The 21,934-nt window shown below is 46.6% G+C and overlaps 1 protein-coding gene across 2 annotated transcripts; it reads right to left on the bottom strand.

Annotated features, from left to right (window-relative positions):
• Positions 1–915: 915 nt before the first annotated feature.
• ZNF473 (zinc finger protein 473) lies at positions 916–21,808 on the bottom strand. Of its 2 annotated transcripts, none has more exons than XM_063090680.1 (5): positions 21,584–21,808; positions 18,793–18,993; positions 9,334–9,460; positions 6,104–6,193; positions 916–3,473 (listed from the first exon to the last, which is right to left on the bottom strand). In XM_063090680.1, the coding sequence occupies exons 2-5, from the start codon at positions 18,799–18,801 to the stop codon at positions 1,060–1,062; spliced, it is 2,640 nt and encodes an 879-aa protein (XP_062946750.1). In that variant the 5' UTR covers positions 18,802–18,993; positions 21,584–21,808; the 3' UTR covers positions 916–1,059. The 2 variants fall into 2 exon arrangements, with proteins under 2 accessions (XP_062946750.1, XP_062946751.1); XM_063090681.1 differs by having other exon boundaries at positions 18,793–18,870.
• Between the last annotated feature and the right edge of the window lie 126 nt (positions 21,809–21,934).

The raw sequence follows: 21,934 nt of genomic DNA, 5'->3' as shown, positions 1-21,934 counted from the left end.
TGTCAATTAACACTGATCCTCTATGAAAATGGGGCCATTTGTTTCCCTTTCTGATTCCAGAAGCTTCAGGGCAAGGGCAGCGCTTACTGTATTGGTATTCCCTGGCCCAGAGCCTAGCAAAGCACCTGGTGAGTAGCCAGCTTGGATAACTGGTGAACGGTGAACATTCCAGCAATCGCTTCCATACACCATGATTTCCACCCCCAACCACATCTTCCCTATAGGTTGCATTTTGTGTGACAACACTCAATGCAGCTATCATAACTGAATCCAGCTGTGTTCAGTATCATTAACTGCCATGACAAATTAGGTCTCATATTGTATAACGGCTTTAAATGGAGGAAGAGGTAGCATGTGTTTGTGGGAGGGGGAGTCCTCTTTGAGTGAGAGCTTTGGGAGGTTGGGTTTACATGCTCTTCTTGGCTTTCTGTGGATTAGTTAAAAAACTAGGACAGAGCAGATAGATGGAAGGAAGGAAAAGGCTAGACATTTAGAGTAAGGTGCTGGAGAAAACTTTTTAAAAGGAAAACTTAAAAGCCGTGCATAATATTAATAAAACGCATTAACTGCAATAAAGAGATAGGTTACTAATTCTTTTCTTTTAATATAAAAAAGTATATTTGTAGCTCACACTGAGTGAATACTATGTGCACAATACCAGTTCTAAGTGCTTTACATTTCTTTCTTTAATCCTCACAGCAACCCTCTGAGGTAGGTAAATATTATCATGCCTGTTTTACAGATGAGGACACTGAAGCCCTGAGAGATTTTATGACCTTCCCAGTCACTTAGGTAGCAGATGGCAGAAGTGGAATTTAACTCAGGCAAACTGGCTCCAGAATCTAACTCTAAATTCAAAAGTTATATGGCTTCTCAATTTTTGTGTTTTCACTGTTTTAATGAGACTCATATGTGCAAACTTTCTAACCAAACTTTATTAATAGGTTTATTTACTTGGGGGAAGAGAAGCTTACAACGTGATGGTTTCAACCTCAGATGAACATGTTCAGATGTTTGGGACTGTTGCCACCCAGTGGCCACAGACAGTATTGCTGCTTGCTACTTCTGAGCGTGAACTTGCTGGTGTCGGCTGAGACCTGAGCAGCTCTGAAAGGCTCTCTGACAATGTTGACACTGATACGGTTTCTCCTGGGTGTGAGTTCTCTGGTGCTGATTGAGATGGGTGCTGAGGCCAAAGGCTCTGCCACACACATTGCAGGCATAAGGCTTCTCCCCGGTGTGAATTCTATCGTGTTGCATTAGATTTGCTTTCTGGGCAAAGGCTTTCCCACATTTGCCACACACGTAGGGCTTCTCCCCAGTGTGAACCCTCTGGTGAACAGAAAGGCATGAGCTCTGGCTGAAGGCTTTCCCACATTGCTGACAAATGTAAGGCTTTTCTCCAGTGTGAACTCTCTGATGTCGGATGAGTAGAGCACCCAGGCTGAAGGCTTTGCCACAGTCACTGCATTCATAGGGCTTCTCCCCTGTGTGAACTCTCTGATGCTTAGAAAGGCATGAGCTCTGACGGAATATTTTCCCACATACTTTACACTCAAAGGGCTTCTTGTCAGCATGAGTTTTCTGATGCTGAATGAGGTAGTTACTCTGCGTGAAGACTTCGTCACACTTGTTACATTTAAATGGTTTCTCTCCGGTGTGAATTAACCAATGTTCTGAGAGGTGTGTGCTTTGACTGAAGGTCTTTCCACATTCATTACATCTAAAGGGTTGCTCACTTGAGAGGGAGAACTGATGTTCAATGAGGGAGGTGCTGTGAATGAAGGCTTTCTCACGCTCACCACATTCACGTGGCCTCACCCCAGAGTGGATTCTCTGATGGCGAATGAGCTGTATACTCTGGCCAAAGGCTTTCCCACACTTTTCACACTCAAAGGCCTTTACCCTGGTGTGAATCTTCTCGTGCTGAGTTAGGTACTTGCTGTGGCTAAAGGCTTTCTCACATTTACTACATTTAAAGCGCTTTTCATTGAGCCTTGGAAGCATTCTCTGTTCTGGGTTCTGATCCAAGGTTTTCCCACTCATGTCAAATCTTTGTTTTTCTTTGGTGTGAACGCTCTCGTGGCAATTCAGGGTTGAGCTGCAAATGAAGCGTTCTCCACACTCCTGACATTCATAGGGGGCTTTGACAGTGTGGATTTTCTGGTGTTGCACAAGGTGTTCATTATGGCTGAAGGCCTCCTTGCAATCAGCACAGCGGTAGGGCTTTTTGATGGTGTGAATGGACTGATGCCGAATCAGGTGTGAGGGACGGCTAAAACTCTTGACACATTCCTGACATTTGTGGGGTCTATAGCCCGTATGAATTCGCCGATGTTCATTAAGGTGAGTGTTCCGGCAGAAAGCTTTCCCACACTCAGAGCACTTGTAAGGCTTCTCTCCACTGTGAATCCTCTGATGGATCTTTAGGGTGGAGGGATGGCTGAAGGGTTTCCCACATTCATTACACTTATAAGGCTTCTCTCCCGTGTGAACAGCCTGGTGTTCAATGAGTGACGAGCTCCGCCTAAAGGCCTTCCCACACTCCTGACATTCAGAGGTAGTTTTGGTAGCATGAGTTTTCTGATGTTGGATGAGGTGTTTTCTCAAGTTGAAGGTCTCCTGGCATTTGGCACATGCATAGCATTTGCGAGTATGGGTCTTCTGGTGCCGAATAAGGTGAAAGGGCCGGCTGAAAGTCCTCCCACATTCGTTACATTTGTAGGACTTACCACTTGGGTGAGTTTTCGGACACTCAACAGTCTGTGCTCTGTGACCAGATGGACAGTCACCATCTTGACTCTTACAAGGTTTTCCTCCAGTGTGAATTTTCTGATGCCACAGAAGGTGTGTATTCTCACTAAAAGTTTTCCCGCATTCATTACACACATAGGATTTATAGCCCATGTGAGTCACTGGATGCACAAATAGACAAGAACTCTGGAAACCTCTCTCATACTCTTGATGTACAGTGGGTTTCTCCCTAGTGTGGATAATCTGGTGCTGGATAAGATGGCTGCTCCGGCTGAAGCTTTTCCCACATTCACTGCACTCATATGGTTTCTCCCCTTCCTGGACAGAATCCTGCTGACTCTGGTCTGAGTAGCAGCCAAATTCCTTAGACCTAGCTGGTGTGAGGCTACATTTCTTAGACTTAGCTGGTGTGAGGTTCTTTTTGGGAATATCACACGTTACAAAGTCTTCTCCTGTGGAAAGGAGGTTACCAGGACTGAGGCCATTCTTGAATTCATGACTCTTGCATTCTGTGGGACCTTCCTTGTTGGTGACAGTGTCAGATCTCAGAAGGCTTTCGGGATCTCCTAATAAACTATCTAACCAGCTCTCGCCTATACAGTTGTCTCCAAAATTGGAGTTCCAGAACCCATCCTTGGAAAGTGTCTCCATAATCTCCTGGGAGAGTCCTTCTTCCAAGAAACCCTCCTTCTGAGGAGAGTTCTTAGTCTCAGCCATACCTGAAAGACAGAGAAAGTGCAAATGTCTCCTGTTCCTCAGTGGAGAAAGACAGGAGCTGTGGGGTGACAAGGAGGACAAGGAGTACAGATGATGGGTCTTGAGTCCCACTTGTCTGTCAAGGAGATGAAGGAGAAGGGGCCGAAAGTGGTGACCCATCTGGAACTGGCATCACAGAAAACAGAGCCCATTCCCAGGAGGGCCAAGAGGGGAGCCGGGAAACCTCAAGAGGTTCATCAGAGAAGGAGAGCTTCTACCATCACCCTCATACCTACGTGACTAAGTTACCTAAAAAGTCTCCCAGACTCACCTCCTTCCTCCCCTCCACTCTTTCCTGCACTGTCACTAAAATCTTGCTCCTTACATCTTGAAAGAAGCAGCCCAGAGAAGCCCATCCCAGAGAAGCCCAGCACCACACAAGAATCCAAGAAGTCAACCTCCACTTTCCTCCCTTCCTAGACTTAGGCACTACCTTGTGTTGGGTCTCCTTTGAAATATCTCAATTCCCGTGCTTTCTATCATCAACTCCCATCTGGCCCCAGGCTTCCTGCTGGCCTCCCATCTCTATTTCCAGTCTTCCACACTAGCACTGAGGGGCTTTGTAATGAACAAATGTGACTACATCACTCCCCGCAATTAAACCCTTCCATGGCTTCTTGCCTAAAGAGAAATGCAGGCATATCAGCCCAGCACTTTTTGTGTTGGTACCACAGAACTCTTCCACTTTCCTTAATCTAACAGACTTTCTCTTCTGTGCATTTACTGGTTCCTCATGCTGGGCTGCCCTTCCTGGACTAACTCCTCTATGTCTTTTTGCATCCAGCTTGAGTATCTCCTTCCTCTGAGAGCCTTTCCTGCCAATCCCACATCCTATCCTGCTTTGAGAGCCCTGCCCAGCATTCTCTGAACAGCCAAGCACTTGTACCACTCTCTACTGTAACTGTTTATGACTGGATCTGACCAAATAGTGAACAAGCTCTCTGATGGGGACCCTTCATTGCTCATCTGCGTCTTTAGTGTCAGAGTGGGCCTGCTACAGAGGCAGCCATAGGAAACACTCACAGGACAGAATCATTCTAATTTGTGGTGTGTTTGCTCATGGGCAGGAGCACCTCAGGTGTACCTGCAATTACTCACATAGCCCTCTGTATGGTGGGCACACCTCTTTTTTTTACAGCCAAGAAAGCAGCACAGTGAGGACTCAAACCCATCTGACCCTCAACTCTTAACTATCAAGTCATGCACTCTCTGGTATCCTTTCTAAAATGAGTGTCTTGGCTCTGCTGGGTGCCTCTAATCTGCCCCTCTCTCCTCTCCTCCATCTTGCAGCAGCATCACACTTTTCCAGCCTGTTCCTTCTGCAATTTCATTGCTCACCATCTACTGAGTATCTGTGAGACTACTCCATGTCTCATAGCTTGGAACTGAAACTTGCAAACTAAAGCCTTCCAAAACCATGTCTTGCCCTGAACTGTCACCCTAGCCACTGCTGTCTCCCACGAGTATCTGGCTCATTCTCCTCACCATACCTTTGCTCATGCTGGTCCCCAGACCTGGAATGCATCGATAGACATGTAACAGGCACCTCTTACGTATGTGCCAAGCATGGTGTTGGGAGCTGGGAATGCAAGGATGAATCAGCTAAAGTCTACTTCCTAGAGAAGTGCACTGTTAAGGGAGGAAAGAGACATTAATGATAACAATGCAACAGGATTGTTATGCTTGGGAAGAGCCTACACATCGAGATGACAGACACAGAAATCAGAGGTTGCGCAAGCCTGTGTCTGGGTCAGTCACCCACATGTAACACTGGCGTACTGAATAGGAAGCTGCAGAGGGCTCACATTCATGAACTCATGGGTAGTGGGCCAAGAAATGAGCTAGAGCTGCAGAACTGACTGAGTGGGGTGCAGCCTGAGACTCCTGTGGTCTCTGGTTCAGGGATCCTCTTTCTCATGTTAATAAAGTAACGGGGGGAGAAGCCTCCTGTGCCTGGGCAAGCACCTGCCTCTGCTTTCTCCCACTGGGGATGTCTCCACCAGGGGTAATATCCCCAGAATCCTCACCCCCTAACCTGATCCACCTGGAAGAATCATGGCCTGGGAGATGGCAGAGTAAATGCTTTAGGCAGCATTCAGGCCTTGAGTTACTCCCAGATGTAGCCATCTGCTGTTCCCCAGGGCCAGGAGGGAGGGATAGACCAGTACAAAGGGAAATAAAAGAGGCAGAGCAGGGGTCCACATGCTCAGGGGCCACAAGGAAGGGAAGGTAGAGAGACCAACTCAGAATAAAAGGCTTTCCCTTGCTGAGTCTAGAAGAAAAAAGGTGGGAACAGGGGAAAGCAGAACAGCCCTGTGCTGAAGACTAAGGTGGACATAGACAGGGCAGGCATGCCAGAGTTAGAGTTTGCCTAAATGTCCCAATACCCCTACCCCTGACTCTCCAGGATGAGGGGACAGAAGCCAGTGAGTGGCAGAGTGAAGCCCAGAAGCTGGGCATTGAGACATCTGTGTAGACTTGCTGGGGGGCTGGCCACAGCCTCCAGATAGAGGTTCTGAGGATGGAAGGTACACAAAGGACCACTCCCCACACCCACTGCCGGGTGCTGGTGGACCCCTCCCCACCCACTCACCAGAGTCCGTCACTTCTGGACTTCCTGTCACCAGGGCCTCCAGCTCTTCCATGCCATCTGGATGGGAGGTGAGGTTGGGTCTTGGGGGGTCTACATGAAGAAAACAGCACTATCATCAACCAGGACATGGAGGGCTATCCAGATGCTCAGTGAGAACCTTCTGGCTCTCCCTAACTTTTCAATGCTTTATCCCACACACAGCTCCTATGGGCCAGATGCTGCACTGGGCAACTCCAGGGATGCCTGCCCTGTAGGGTTCCAAGTCCAGAAGGAGAGAGCAACACAGACAGTCACAATCCAGGGTGATCAGAGCTGTGACAGCTGGGGCTGGGAGCACAAAGAACTTATGATGGCCCTTGCAGGATAGCAGTTTGCCAAATGGAGAGGCATGTACTTACTCAGCCACCCCCCATTTACCCGTGGACCACACAACCCCCTGCAAACTCGTGGAAGGCAGCAGTCATGATCCAGGGGGATACATGCCACAGTGCAGAAAAAGCCAATGCTGGCTTTGAAGATGAAGAGGCCATGAGACAGGCAATGCAAGCACCCTTTAGAAGCTAAAAATGGGAAAGGAAAGATTCTCCCCCAGACCCTGCAGGAGGAATGCAGCCCTATAAACATGATTTTAGCCCAGTCAGACCCATTGTGAACCTCTGCCTTCCAGAACTGTGACATAATAAACATGTGTTGTTTTAAGCCACTACATTTGTGGTATTTGTAATAGCAACAATAGGAAATGAATACACTACTCACATATGGATACAAATGTGTGTAGGGGGAGTGGAGATAAACGTATTTCTTACTGTCGGTAGTAGTTTAAAAACTGAAAAGTCACTGAGATAAGGCCTCCCATAAGCTGCTTCTGTAGCACACCTTTGTCGGGCTTTAAAAACTAACGCCACGGGCCGGCCCGTGGCTCACTCGGTAGAGTGCGGTGCTGCTAACACCAAGACCATGGGTTCGGATCCTATATAGGGATGGCTGGTTTGCTCACTGGCTGAGCGTGGTGCTGACAACACCAAGCCAAGGGTTGAGATCCCCTTACCGGTCATCTTTTTTTAAAAAAAAAAAAAAAAAAAAAAAAAACTAACGCCACCTTAAGTGACATTACAAGCGGCACCATTATGGGCCCACAAGGGCGTATTAATGTGGCAGCCTAAGACGGAGCCGGGAGGAAGTAAGGTGGGGGTGTCTGCGGGAACCTTGCCTTAGCCCTTATTGGCCAAATACGTGCTTCCGCGCTGGTTGCAATAGCTAGGCATTGAGACAGGATGCATGCTCTCTTGACCTTTAGGCTGATAAGATTATGTAAAAAACCTCCCTTCCCCATTTGCCTTTAAAAGCAAGTGCTTGTGTGGTAATAAACGGAACTGCTCAACAGAACCCCCGCTGCGTCTGAGTGCCCTTTAACCAGGCTGTTTGGGGCCGATGGCTGTGCTCACCTCTCTTCACGGCTCTCTTCCCCCGTCTCCTTCCAAAGGGGACAGGAGGGAAAGAGGAATCCGGGGCCATTAGCTTGCCCACCATAAAGGAACAAGGCTAGGGCTGTTCGGGTCAGCCGGTGGCGGACCCGACACACCTTGGCTGCAGTTTGCAGACAGTCTGCCCCACTGTGATGAAATTCCATCAGATGAGAGTTTTCACAGTATTTAATCTTTTATTTTTTTCATCTATTAGAGTATTCGTCTGTTGCTTAGAAAAAAAGAATTGAGGAACTAGAGAAGAGGAAATGAGTCAAGGATGAGGTGACACTGATGGGGAGCTGTGGTAACGTGGCCTTGGAGCTGCACAGACATGAGCTGGAACCCGGCCTGCCATTCACTTTCTATGTAAGGTGATATGCAGAAGAGTTGAACACAGCAGGCCTTGCTGCTCTCTTGGGAAAGGCCTGCTGTCAAGGTTGGATTTCCAGAGGATTCCCAGAATCCCCAGAGTTGATAAGAGGGGCCCACTGGGCCTACACTGTTTGTGCTAATATGGTTTGCACTAACACCTGCTTCCTTCTGGGAGTCTCAAATTTGGGTACATGCCAGGCAGAGGGAGCCTTGTGACCAGTCCCTGATAAAAATCCTGGGCACTGAGGCAATTATGAGCTTCCCTGATGGACAAGATCTTACTCGTGTTGTCACACCTCATTACTGGGGGAACTAAGCATGACCCATGTGACTCCACTGGGAGAGGATTCTGGAAGCTCAGGCCTGGCTTCCCTGGACTCCACCCCATGTGCCTTCTCCCTTTGCTGACTGTGCTCTGTGTCTTTTCATTGTAACAAATTATTACTGTGAGTTTGACTATAGGCTGAGCCCTGTGAGTCCTCCTAGTGAATCACCAAACCTGGGGCTGCTCCCGGGGCCCCCAATACAACTGGATAGGTGATTCTCCCCTTTGAACTTCAGTTTCAGAATGATCAGCAAAAGAGGGACAATCCAATTTCCTCGTGGGGGTAACTGGAAGATTGAACAAGAGAGTTCTACAAGCTCACCCAGTATAGAATCCAGCTCCTGACAAAGCAGCTTCTGCTATTCATTCATGTGTTAATTTAGTGACTGTTCATCAATCCCCTACAGCATATACTATTTGTTCCAAACACTGGGGGACACACCAGTGAACAAAACAAGTAAAAAATCCCTGCTCACACAGCTCTCATTCTAGATGATAAAATGAGTAGTTAGAATGAGATGGAGTGACAAACATGTTGAGCAGCAGAGGGAGGTATGGAGTTCTAATGGAGTTGCACATTAATTAGTCTTAAAAAAGGAAAGACCTGGGAGCTGTCTAGGCAGAGGGGAAAGAGATTGCAAAGACCCTCAAGTTTCAGCTTGAGGGAATGCTATAATTACAAGTAGGAAAGCGGTGGAGATGGGGCTAGGGAGGCAGATAGAGGCCAGATCAAGTTTTCTCAGCCTCAGCACTACTGACATTTGGGGTTGGAAAAGCCTCAGTTTCGGGGCTGACCTATGCATTGTTGGATGTGTGGCAGCATGTCTGGGTACCACCACCAGATGCTAGTAGCACCCCTTGCCCCAACAAAAAATGTCTCCAGACATTGCCAATGTCCCCGAGGGGGGCAGAGTCAGCCAGCTGAGAACCGTTAGGCTAGGTCACGCTGATTCTGAGGATCTCAGGAGACAGGATTTCATCCTGCAGGTGACAGGGAGCACAGGTGATCACAGAGCAGGGCAGTCACGAGGACGGGGCGACACTCATGAGGACGGGGCAACACTCACTCAGCAGGAAGAGGTTCTGGTAGTTGTCCAGTGCTGTGTCCCAGAATAGGTCCCCCTGGTCCAGCCCCAGCTGCTCCCAGTCCTCCAAAGTGAAGTCCATGGCCACGTCCTTAAGGGCTACAAATTCCTGAAATGCAATACACTGTTGGTCACTCAGGGCCTACAGTCAGGAAGAGCCCAATAGTTCACTCAGGAGGCCCCCAGCCTTCAATCTGCCAGGCCTTTGGCAAAAAACATCTCATTCTCAGCCTCACAAGAACCTTGAGATGTAAGAGACAGGACACCCCATATTTTATAGGCAAGGAAAAGGGGATGAGATGTCAACTCAAAGTCACTCAGGTAGGACAACTTAAACCCAGGTCTGCTTGATCTTAAAATCCATTTATTTCTTGCTTTTGGTTTTTTTTAGCGTTTGTTCAAGATTTTAAGTTTTATTTATTATGGAAAATTTCAAATATACATACAGGTAGAGAGATGCATGTAATTAACAGCCACAGATCCATCACCCAGGGGTCATCTGATTTCACCTGGGAATATCTCAGTATTAACAGTAGCTCCTTAGTATCACTGAATACCTAGAGCACATCCAAAGCCTGTATACAGATTTGTCTGACATCTCAGTGGTGTATTTTTACAGCTACCTTGCTTGAATCAGAATCTAAGGAGGCCCCTGCTCTGCTTTGGCTGTATGGCTCTGAACGTTTTAATCCATAGCTGTACCCTGTACTATTTTTATTCTTCCATGCTCCTCATTTAAGGTCCCACATTCTGGATGTGGTAAACTGCTTCCTCTCAGTGTCATCTGGATGCTTCTCTAGCCCCTGCATTTCCTGTAAACTGGTCAGTAGAGCAGAGGCCTGAATACAGTCAGTATAGCTTTATGGGCAAGATCCTCCCTCTCACAGGTGGTGCCAGGTCCACTTCAGGCCACATGGCTATCTAAGGCGCATTACCAGCTGTCCAGCTTTTAGCAATGCCATCTTTCTTCATTTTAAAACTTCTTAGTTAATAGGTGTTTAGAACAAAAATTCCAATACTTGAGAAGGACTGACAATAAAAAGTGAAAGCCTGCCCCCACCACTCTATCTCCACCTAGGTGAAACTGTGCCTGTTTGGGGTGTTCCTTCTAGACCCCCATCAACACATGCACAGGAACACAAGCATGTGTGCATATAGAGGCACATTTTAAGTAAGAATTAAAACCACCTCTCTTCAATTTGGGTTTGAGGCTTGGCCCACTACCTCCCCTGTGGGTGACTGTTGGCAAGTAAGTCACATGCCCTTTCTGAGTCCAATTCCTGCCCCATTAGTGAAATGGGACCAATGAGCTCCATCTCATCAGGGCTGCCATGAGTAGCAACAGAAATGCTCTGGGAGGTGACTGCACAGTAACTGACAAATAGGAAGGGCTCGACAAAAGGGCAATTCCACCCCAGCTTACACTGCCTGTCCCAACACTCCAGGCATCTGACTGCAAAGACCCTTCCTTGACCAAGAGCTCACTGTGTGCCAGAAATGGACTCAACACTTTGTGTGCTGTTAAGTCACTGAACTGCATGACTCGTTTTAGAGGCAGGATTATCCCCTACTTATAGAAGACAAGACTGAGGGCCAGAGAATCAAAGTCGCTTGCCCCAAGTCACACAGTCAGTAGGGGTTGGCAGAGCACAAGCCCCCATCTGGGGCATGACTGCCAGGAGGCCACCTGGCTAGGGACTCAGCTTTGGAGTCCATCAGACTGACCCCAGCTCAAATTCTGGCCCTGTTAGCTATTATGAGGGACCTTCCCTATTATTCCACCTCTCTAAGGCTTGGCTTCCTCATCTCTAACATAAGGCTGCTCTGAGAATAAAGTTAGCTGATGCCTACAGAGCAACCAGCATGGACCCAGCCCACTGGGAAGCTGCTCTGCAAGTGGCATTTGTTGACCATTCATTAGCCCAATGATGACCAGGCACCTGCTGTGAGCCAGTCCCTGTGCCAGGCACAGGGTACAGCAGAGGAGGATGCAGCCAGTTCCTGTCCTCATGGGACTTAGTCTGGGTGTGTCACATTGACATTCATGAAAATGCCTTGCAAAACTAAGACTAACAGCTTCTCACACACATACACACATGCACGCACGCACACACACAGGTGTGTGTATAAAAGAATTGGTCATTGTTAAAGAATGACAGCAGGGAACCAATTCCCTATATTGAAAATTAGCAAATGAAAGGAAAGAATCAAGCATTTATCCCACCTGTCCTAAATGAACTCTACCACTGGGCAGACAAATAGATGAGGGGAGATGCCTTTTTATCAAAGTATCCCAACTAATAAATAAAAAGAAATGATAGAACTAGAACAGCACCATTTTGCAACCCCTGAAAAACAAATGGATGATATAGCATCACTGACTGCAGGATCACATACAGTGAGAACCGGACACTCTGGGCCTCCTCAAGTCTGGCCAAAAGGATTGAACTGGAGACAGATCAAGCATCTGGATCCAGCTGCCAACTGGGAACAAACTGAACTGCACCACGAGCACTGAATCAGCAAACAGACTGAGAGAAATTCTACAGGTCAAACTGCTCCTGTTCAAAAGACAAACTGTTAAGAACAGAAAGGGAAGGAAGAGAAACCTAAAGATAAGAGACATAAAAGACATTAAAAATAAAACAAAACATGGGGCAATAGGGACATGCATTTGGGTAATAAAACTATTATTTTAACAAACCCACAAGAAAGTATAACTATAAAAGGTTACTTTGGGGGGATGGGAGAGGGCTTGTGATGGGGCCCATGAAGGACTTCCAGAGTGGGTGGCAAAAGAAATTCTCATTCTTGACCAAGGTGGTGATCGCTTTCATTAAGTCATGCACTGGAAGTGTACGGGTTTCTGCATAGACCAGCTGTGCTTTATTTGACAACAAAAAGATTTTTTTAAAATTAAGCATATACTTAAACAGGATCCTCCTCTGGCTGCTGTGTGGAAAAAGACAGAAGGTGGGGAGGACAGCAGGGAGTCAAGGAAAAAGACCAGTTCAATAATCTGGGTGAAAGATGATGGCAGGAATGGAAGAGGTGAGAAGTGGTGAGATTCTAGATATTTTGAGCATGGTAGTGATGAGATTTCTGACAGATAAAATGTAGGGTGTGAAAGATATACAGGAGCCCAAGACGTCTCTAGGTTTTTAGCCTGAGCAACTGGAAGGACAGAGTTGCCACTTACTGATATGTGGGAAAAGCAGCTTTCAAGGCAGAGTCTTAGTTTGCTTAGGACATGGCAAAGTTTGAGATATCCTTTAGACACTGTGGTGGGCTGATAAATGCCCCCACACACACACACACAAAGATAACCATGTCCTAATCCTCAGAACCCATGAATGTGACCTTCTATGCAGGGTCTTCAAAAAGTTCATGGAAATGTTTGTATTATCTTTTAATTCATTTTTCCATGAACTTTTTGAAGTACCTTCGTATGGCAAAAGAGACATTGTAGGTGATTAAGTTAAAAATCTTGAGATGGGGAGACTATCCTGGATTGTCTAGGATGGTCCCATATGTCACTACAACAGTCCTTCTGAGAGGGAGACAAGGAGTCACAGGAGGGAGAAGGCAATGTAATGACAGAAGCAGAGATGGGAGTGATGTGGCCAGGAGCCAATGAATGAAGGTGGCCTCCAGAAGCTGAGAGAGGAAAGGAACAAATTCTCTTAACCCTTAAGCCTCCAGAAGGAACCAGGCCTGCTCACACCTTGGTTTTAGCCCGATAAGACTCATTTTGGGCTTCAGACTGCAAGAACTATGAGAGAATAAATCTGTTGTTTTCAGGTCACCAAGTTGGTGGTAATTTGCTATAGCAGCAATAAGACACTAACACAGACATCCACTCAGTGATGTTAAGCAGGAGCTGGGCAGACAAGCTGGGGGGTGGATCCTGTTTCTATCTACAGCAGGTTCTGTCCCGCCTTTGCTCTGAACCTTCCATGGCCCCATCTCACTCAGATTTAAAGACAGAGTCCATACAGTGGTCTACAAGTCCATAAAGATCTGGCCCTAACTACCCCTCAGACCTCACCTCCTCCCCCACTCATCCACTCTGCTCCAGCCACACTATCTTCCTTGCTGTTCCCCAAACATACCTGCCCTTCTCCCACCTCAGAGTCCCACATCCTCTCCCTCAGTTCTCTGCTTAAACACCTCTTCTCCATGAGGCCTTCTCCAACCCCTCTGTATAAAATAGTAAACCAACCCTAACCCTCCCTATCCCCTTCCCTGCTTTATTTTCTCCATAGTTCTTAATTCTGCCTGCACTCTATGTGATTAACTTACGTATGAGGGTCTTCAAAAAGATCATGGAAAAATAGAATTAAAAGATAATACAAATGTGTCTATGAACTTTTTGAAGACCCCTTGTATTTTATTGTCTTCTATGGGTTGAACTGTAACCCTCCAAAGAGATATGACAAAGTCCTAAGCCTCAATACCTCAGGATGTGCCATTACTTGGAAACAGGTTCTTTACAGAGGGAATCAAGTTAAGAGGAGGTCATTAGAGTGTGCCCTATTCCAATATGACTAATGTCCTTATGAAAAGGGGAAACTAAGACAAAGAGACTGACTATGGTGGGGGAAGACAATGTAAAGATAGAGGGAGAACACTGTGTGAAGGCAAAGGCAGAGATCAGAGTGATGCTTCTGCAAGCCAAGGAATGCCAAAGATCGCCAGCAAGCCACCAGAAACTAGGGGAGAGGCACAGAACAGATTCTCCCTCACAGCCCTCAGAAAGAACCCTGATCTCAGACTTCTGGCCACCAGAACCGTGAGACAATCACTTTCTTTTGTATAAGCCACTCAGTTTGTGGTACTTTGTTATAGCAGCCCTAGCAAATTAATACAGTGTTACCTCCCAATAATGTGTGAGTTTAATGAGGGCAGGGACCACATTCATTGGTTCTCTAGAGTAGATCCAGCACCCAGAACAAAGCCGCACACAGTAGGCACATAATAAATATTTGAAAAATGAGGCAATGAAACACAGTCTTGGCAGCTGTTTTAGGACAAGGGAAGAAGCACATCAAAAATGGAGCCAAAACTAAGTGGGGACTTCCGGTCAAGATGGCAGAAGAGACGGTCCCCAGCATCACTTTCTCCCACAAATCAACCAACTTACAACTGTAAAAAATCAATGACAGCCAAGCTAGGGCCACTAGAGCTCAGGAAAAGAGGAGGAGAGACCTACAGAGTGCATGAAGGTGGGAGAAACCATGATGAGAGAAAGAAAAAACCACTCGGACCATTTTGAGCCCCAGTCACTTCCAGGCTGGAGCTGCTGAATGCATGGAGCTGTAGCTGGCAAAAGCTGCAGCTGTGCCCTTCAGATGAAGTTGCTTGGATGCAGCACAGAAGAAGAGGGCCTTGGTGGCCCCCAGGCCAGCAAGACCACTGATAGGGTTCCCATGAACCCACATAGGAGCAAGGAGTCAGAGTCACAACAACTGAAAAAAAGGAGCCACTCAGAGGCCAGTGAGTCATCACAAGGGACCTGCACACAGCCCATCCCATGGGAAGTGCTTGGAGCATGGGCAATGGTGGAGATGGGACCACCGGAGGAACACTGGGACACAGAAAGGACAGCTGATCTGCACCTCAATCAGCGTCAGACCACTCAGAGAAGACTGGTCAGGAATATAGAATTGCATGGGGTGCAGTTCGATGAAAAGACTCAGGCCCAAACCGAGTTTCTACACAGCCCAGGTATGCTGGATTTCACTAGACCCAGAAGTACCTATAAAGTCAGCCATTAAAACCTGAGCTGCACAGAAAGCCTTCCCTAGAGAATCAGCAGCAAAGCAGCAATTTAGCTAAACCACACAACTCAAGTACTGGTCCCACAGGAAGTTCCCCAATTTTAGAAGTAAGCAAAGGACAACAAATTAGTTCCAGTGCAGAGTTTAAATGGTGGGAACAGCAAATAATCCAACACAGAACTGAAAGAAAAACAAAGTACCCACAACTAGAGACAGAGTTTGATATTAACTAGTAAAGGTCTCATTTCATTAAAGAAAACCTATAACACCTAGAAGGACTGAAAGTCCCCTGGTCTACCAAGCCAGAAAGGGGGGAGGGCCAGGGGCTTCAGCAATGCCCCTGAACACCCGCAACCAGTCCCAAGGGTGGGGGACGGTGGGGGACAAGGGCCTTAGCCACGCCCGACACACGCAACCAGCTGAGCCGCTGCAGGAAGCGCCCCAGCCTCTCAAGCTGGGGTTGTGGGGGCAAGGGCTTTTGCCACACCCCCCTGACATCTGCACCCAGCCCGGCAATGACCAAGCCACTGCTGGAAGTCCCCTGGTCTCCCCTATGGGAATGAGGGGGATGCCACAGACATCAATCCCACCCCTCTTCCTTCCTCCATCCCATTTCTTTCCCCTTCCCCTCCCTCCCAACTGCTCTGCAACAACATCGTCGAATGTAAAAAAATAATATTAATAAAATTACATTTTCTTAAAATAAAAAATAAATAAATAAATAAAACTAAGTGGGGCTGACAGATAGAGATGATAAAGAGTCCTGATCACACTGGCAGATCAAACCAGCCCCAACTCTGGACTTTCGGTTATGTGATCTACATAGTCTCCTGACTGTTTAAGCCAGTTTGAGCAGGGTTTGTTACTTATAGTTGAAATTGTTATTGTCTATACTCTGTCAGGAAGGATGAGACAAAGAGGTTTCTTTGGCAGAAGCCAGACCACAGAGGGCCTTGAGGGGCTTCCTTTCCTCAGACTACCAGACTATGCTGGACAGAGCCCCTGGTCACAGTGGTGGAGGCGGTGGGAAGACAGGAGCATGGACTTGATCCCTGGAATACTGGGGAGCCATGGAAGGGTTTTATACAGGAGAGTGACAAAGTCAGAGCATGCATTCAACAATCATTTCCCCTGTGCACCAAACCACATTGTGGGTGCTGGGGACACAGACATGTGTCAGACCTAGTCCCTGACCTCAAAGAGCTCACAGTTTGATGGAGAGACATCAAGGAGGCCAATAGTGAGCATGAGGAGGTAGGGCTGTGACAGAGGGAGGCATCAGAGGCTGTGTAAGCCAGAGAAGGTCAGGGAAAGCTTCCTGGAGGGGAGGACATTCAAGTTGGATCATTAAGAATGAGTAGATATTTACCAGGTAGAGAAATGTTTTCATGCATTCATTCATTCAATAAATACCTCATGAGGCTTCCTGTGTGCTGAGCCTGTGCTGGGCCTTGGGAACCCAGAGATGAATCACAATTAGCGATTCTTCCCAAGGAGCATCTAGTCCGGTAGGGCTGACAGACATAAGCAGGGAAAACCATAACTAGGAGGGTTTGTGATACAGTGGAGGTAGCAGGGGGTGCTATGGGAGGCCAGAGAGGGGAAGAGCTGACTCTGCCTAGGGAAGGCTGGGGGACTGAGCTGGGTCTTGAGGCTGTATAAGACATTACAAGACAGAAAAGGGGGGCAGGGTATTCTAGCAGAGGGCACAGCTGAACAAAGGCCCGGAAGTGAGAAAGTACAATGTAACATTTTACCACAAAGCCAAAAGGGAGCATTGGTTGTCTGAGGAAATGGCAAAAGATTTCAGAGAGGTGGGAAGAACCCACATCATGCAGGAACAGACTGTGAAACTTGGATTTTATCCTGTAAGGAATAGAGATTCCTGAAAGATACTGAGCATGACAACAACAGCACGGTGGCTCCCAAGTGATCTTTACTTTTCAAAAATAGCTTGGAAGCCACATGGGATAGCAAGCTTAGAACAAAGGCTGAGGGCAGCACCTGCCAACAGCTGACAGGAGTGTGGGGACCTTCAGAGGCCGAGGGCAGCTCCCACCAACAGACAGTAGTAGCACAGGCACTGTCATGAGAGTGGCCCACCATTGCCACAGACACCACCACCACAAGAGCAGCCTACTGCCACATCAGCCACCACTGTTGTGCAGGTGGCCCACCAATGACTGAACTGCATTGACACAAGGAGGATCACCAGCAGAGACTGGGGAAAGAGGTGAGCGAGCGATACCTGTGACCCAGTGACCCAAACCACAGGGGAAATTATGCCGCCACCACCCCCACTCCCACCTGCCGCAGTAGCCCTCTGGGGGTGGGAGGTACGTGTGCATCCCACAAGACTGCCTGGATCTGGGGAGAGACACATGCAGAACTCCTGGAAAGTGCAGAAACTGAGGATAGCCAAATAGAAAGGAAGAAAATTTCCAACCACCACCAACCCATCTCCTAACTGGGGGAAGCAAGGACCCAGGAAGAACCTATGCCTGTAGAAAAGAGGAAAGAGAAACCCCGTACAGGGTTGCCCATTCAAACTGAGGAGTTTCAGTATACCTCTGTTCACCCATCAGGGTCATGAGATATTATCTGGGGTGCCAACAAGCCCACCCAGGGTCACCCACCAAGCCAAAGAGCAACAGGCACCCAGGCACTTCTCCCAAGAACTCAAGAACTTGCCCACATCCTTGACAACCCAACACCGTGTCACTAATCTTGGCAAGAAATCACTAAGTGCTCCAGAGCCTAGGCCATGGAAGCACTAACACACAACCCTTGACACTGAATATGGCCAAAGTATTCACATAGAGACTACACTATGCAACTACCTGGAAACAATACTAAAACACCCTACTCAATGGTCAATATAAAACACATCTATAGGAGAAAGTCTCTCTCCTCCAAAGCCCATGCCAGAGTAAAAGAAGTAGCAACTGCTCTACCAGATGACCAGACATCACCATAGAAATATTAGAAATGCAAAAAAGAAAATATGAACCACCAAAGGACTACAATAATTTTCAAGTATCAGACCCCATAGAGCAGGAAGCCCTTGAAATGACTGAAAAAGAATTCTGAGCAGCAATCTTAAGGAAACTCAATGAGATACAAGAAGACTCAGACGACACAATGAAATGGGAAAAGGTAACCAAGATCAATACTATTCTGCCATAAAAAAAAAGAATGAAATTCTGCCATTCGCAGCAACATGGATGAACTTAGAGAAAATTATGTTAAGTGAAATAAGCCAGGCACAGAAAGAGAAATACTTCACGTCCTCACTCATTAATGGGAGCTAAATAGACAAATATAGAAAGGAAAGAAGAAAAAAAAAGAAACTAACAACAATCACAATAATTCATTGAACTTTCAAAAGGAGAGAACAAAACTGAGGCCACCAGAGGTTGAAAAGAGGGAGGAGCAGCAGGGGTTAGCAAGAAATTATTAAAGGGCCACAAAAGAATGATTACATTGTGTAATGTTGAATACACTAATTATCCTGATTTGAGCATCACATATCGCACACAGGTATTGATATTAAATGCTGTACCCCACAGATATGTATCAATTATGTTCCATTAAAAATAAAAAAGGAAGACCAGCTTTCCTTTGGGGATGATTGGTGAAGATGGAGGGACCCTCAACTCACCTCAGTCATAGCCAAGTGGGGCCTACTGTCCTCTTTTAAGCTCCTCCTCCTTCCCCTCCATGTTCCTGGCTGAAAGGGCTGTGGGAAGGACAAGGGAGGTGTAAGAAAGTCTCCTTTCCGCCTATGGTTGACTCAATGTCCGTGCTGGCTGAGCCTCTGAAATGTCCAGAAGTAGGAAGACGAGTCCCAACGTGAGTCTCCCTGTAGGAATCATAAGGACAATATATTTACTGAAACCACCCCAGCCCCACATTTCCATTGTGCTTCAGAACCTTCAAAGCAACTTCATAACCATTGTTAGCACTTAATGCAGTCAGTAAATACACGCTTGGGAGATTTGGTGATGGACTACCTTACCAGTGGGGCCTTCCTCTTGCTCACTGCTGTGTCTTAGCACCAGCACAGTGCCTGGTGTACAGTACGTGCTTTTAAGATATTTGTTGACAGAATAAATGTGTCTTTCTACCAATGGGACAATGCGCCTGGGATTTCTGTTTATCATCTCCAGGATTTGAGTCCAGGTGAGTCGACCTTCAAAACTGTTGCTATTTCTACAACAGCAATATTTCCCCAACTTCTTTTTTTTTTTTCTTTTGCCCACAGTAACAAAGACAATATATATCACGACTACTCACACATGTGTAACTAAGCAAAAGCTTCATGAAGCAATATTTACAATGTAGGATTACCAAGGTGGTTTTTTTTTTTTTTCTAGTCTCTTGTATTCTACTTCACTAAGAACAAATTATGGTCACTGCCCACTGAGTTATTTTCCTGACCCATAATATGCAAAACATTGCATCACTGGGTATTTTACACATTTGTATTCATTGTATATTTTCCAAGTAGCATGCATCTATGTAGTGCTGAAAGTCACTCTCCATGGCAAAGCAGCAATATGACTTAACAATGACACAGGTCCACAAATTCTTCCCTGTTATCTGCAGGGGATTGGTTCCAGGACCCCCCACCCCACAGCAAAATCCACGAATGCTCAAGTCTCTCATATAAAATGGCATAGTTTTTATATAACCTATGCACATCCTCCTGTACTCATTAAATCATCTCTAGATTACTTTTAATACCTAATACAACATAAATGCTATGTAAAGGTTGTTACACTACAGTTTTTTTATTTGTCTTACTTTTTACTGTTGTATTATTTTTTATTTTTTTGAATATTTTCAATGCAGAACCCTCAGATAAGGAGGGCCTATTTCGTTAAAATATGAATACAGCATATTTTGTTAAAATCCCACTGTGAAGAAAAAATATATATAAAAAACGAAATCCCAGTGTGGTGTGGGCAGGCAGCATTTCGTAATCCAACACTTTAATGCTTCTAAGTAGGATAATTAGAGGTTGTAAATACCCCACAGCAGTTCAGGTCAGGTATGGATACCAAATTCGTGAAAAATATATTTGATTTTCAGAGCTTTCTAGATTTTGTGACTGCAGATAAGAGAATGTGGTAAACCTATAATAGATAACATTTACTTAACAATGAGTTTCCTCACATACAGCGGTTAAGCCTCAACTGGTAAGTATAATTCGGTCAAAAGATATTTTATTTGGCCCACACAATGTTGGCAGATGAGATGCTACGAAAGAAAATTCTTTAAGTAGTCCCAAAGTTGAAAATTGGAAATCCCACCTAAAAATTACATATCCCACTTCTGAAAAATCCTAGGATTTGGCAACCCTGGGTCTGCATTTCCACAAAGCTAGTTCATTAGAGACCATTTAAACCTCCCCCCACCCCTTTAGATGGGGCAAGTGCCCCCCTATGCCCCACAACCCTCACCAGGGCAGGTTCTCTCATTTACTGTATCTGCAGCCCTCACTGACATCTGAGTTTTGAGACTTCTGTCTACAGTTTCCAAATCACATTCTGTCCACATCTCACGTACTCTCTGCCTCAGGAGAGAAAAAATCGGGGCCCTGAGGTGAAACTCGAGATCATCCAGGCTTAAGCCAAACAACTATGGACTGAAAAATCGTAGGCCGGAGTCCTGCAAGTTCTTAGTGTGGGACCATAGGCAGATCATTTACTTTCTCTGAGCCTTAGTTTCCATGCATACACAATGGAGTGAATACAACAAATCCACAGTTCCTTATCTACGATTCCCCAAACCAAAAGGCTCTGAAAAGCAGAACTTCACGCATAAACTGACAACAAAATTTAACCTGAATTGCCACAGGAAATATAGTCTTTATGCCTATCAATGTGAAAATTCACACCCTTCCCTGCAGAAACATTTGATGCCCAAGAATTGCCCCAGATTCCGCTGGGGTGTTGCTTAATTATATAACATGCACCCTACCAACTTTTCAAAATCTAAAAAATCTTGATTCCTGAGATTATCCCAGTGCCAAGGGCATCTGAGAAGCCCGAGAACCTGCACATATGTCTCAGTGCTGCTGTAGAGGTTAGAAGAGAAAATGCGAGAACAGCACGGCGCCTGGCACACAAAAAGCTCTCAAATAAATGTTAAAAACTTCCATTTGCAGATCTGCCCACTTCAGGTAACCTACCTCCCACCTTCGGCCTGTTTCCTCAGAAAAAATGAAATAAAACAGAATCACTCCTCTCAGGACTGCCGGTGAATAAACCACTTTAGTAAGAGCCTGGCCAACAAAACAAGGGTTCAAGCCTCTACCAAGACACCCACCGCTCAAGGCGACGCGCCATTTGCCGAAGTCGCCACATTAGGATTCAGTCAACCCTCAGGAAGGACCGAGTCCCCAAGGCTCCAGGCCGCTCAACGGACCCACCCCGCCATCTCCGTACCTCGAGACTGCCGTCCGCTGGGTTAACGGCGACCCCAGGCCGGAGGGAGCAGGAGACTCAACTCTTCACACCCGCGCTTCTTCACAGCAACTTCCGGTGCCGAGTGCCTCTCCTCAGACTGCCCCACCCAGAATCCTCCGCGCCAGAGCCAGGACTATTTCCCAGAGGGCTGTGCACCGATTTGTCTTTCCACATCCGCTTGCTTCTTCGTCCTTAGAGATTGCGCTGAGCACTCTGGGAAATAGAGTAGAAACAAGAGTCAGGACCGGGTCGCATCAAGGTTTTGTAGTCCAGCGTTTACCCTGTTGAGAGACCACCTAATCAACCTTCTCCTGCCTTTCCTTGGAGATT

Source organism: Cynocephalus volans, chromosome 3, assembly GCF_027409185.1.
Source record: "Cynocephalus volans isolate mCynVol1 chromosome 3, mCynVol1.pri, whole genome shotgun sequence".
Lineage (NCBI taxonomy): Eukaryota > Metazoa > Chordata > Mammalia > Dermoptera > Cynocephalidae > Cynocephalus > Cynocephalus volans.
This window is presented reverse-complemented; position numbering and strand designations above follow the sequence as displayed.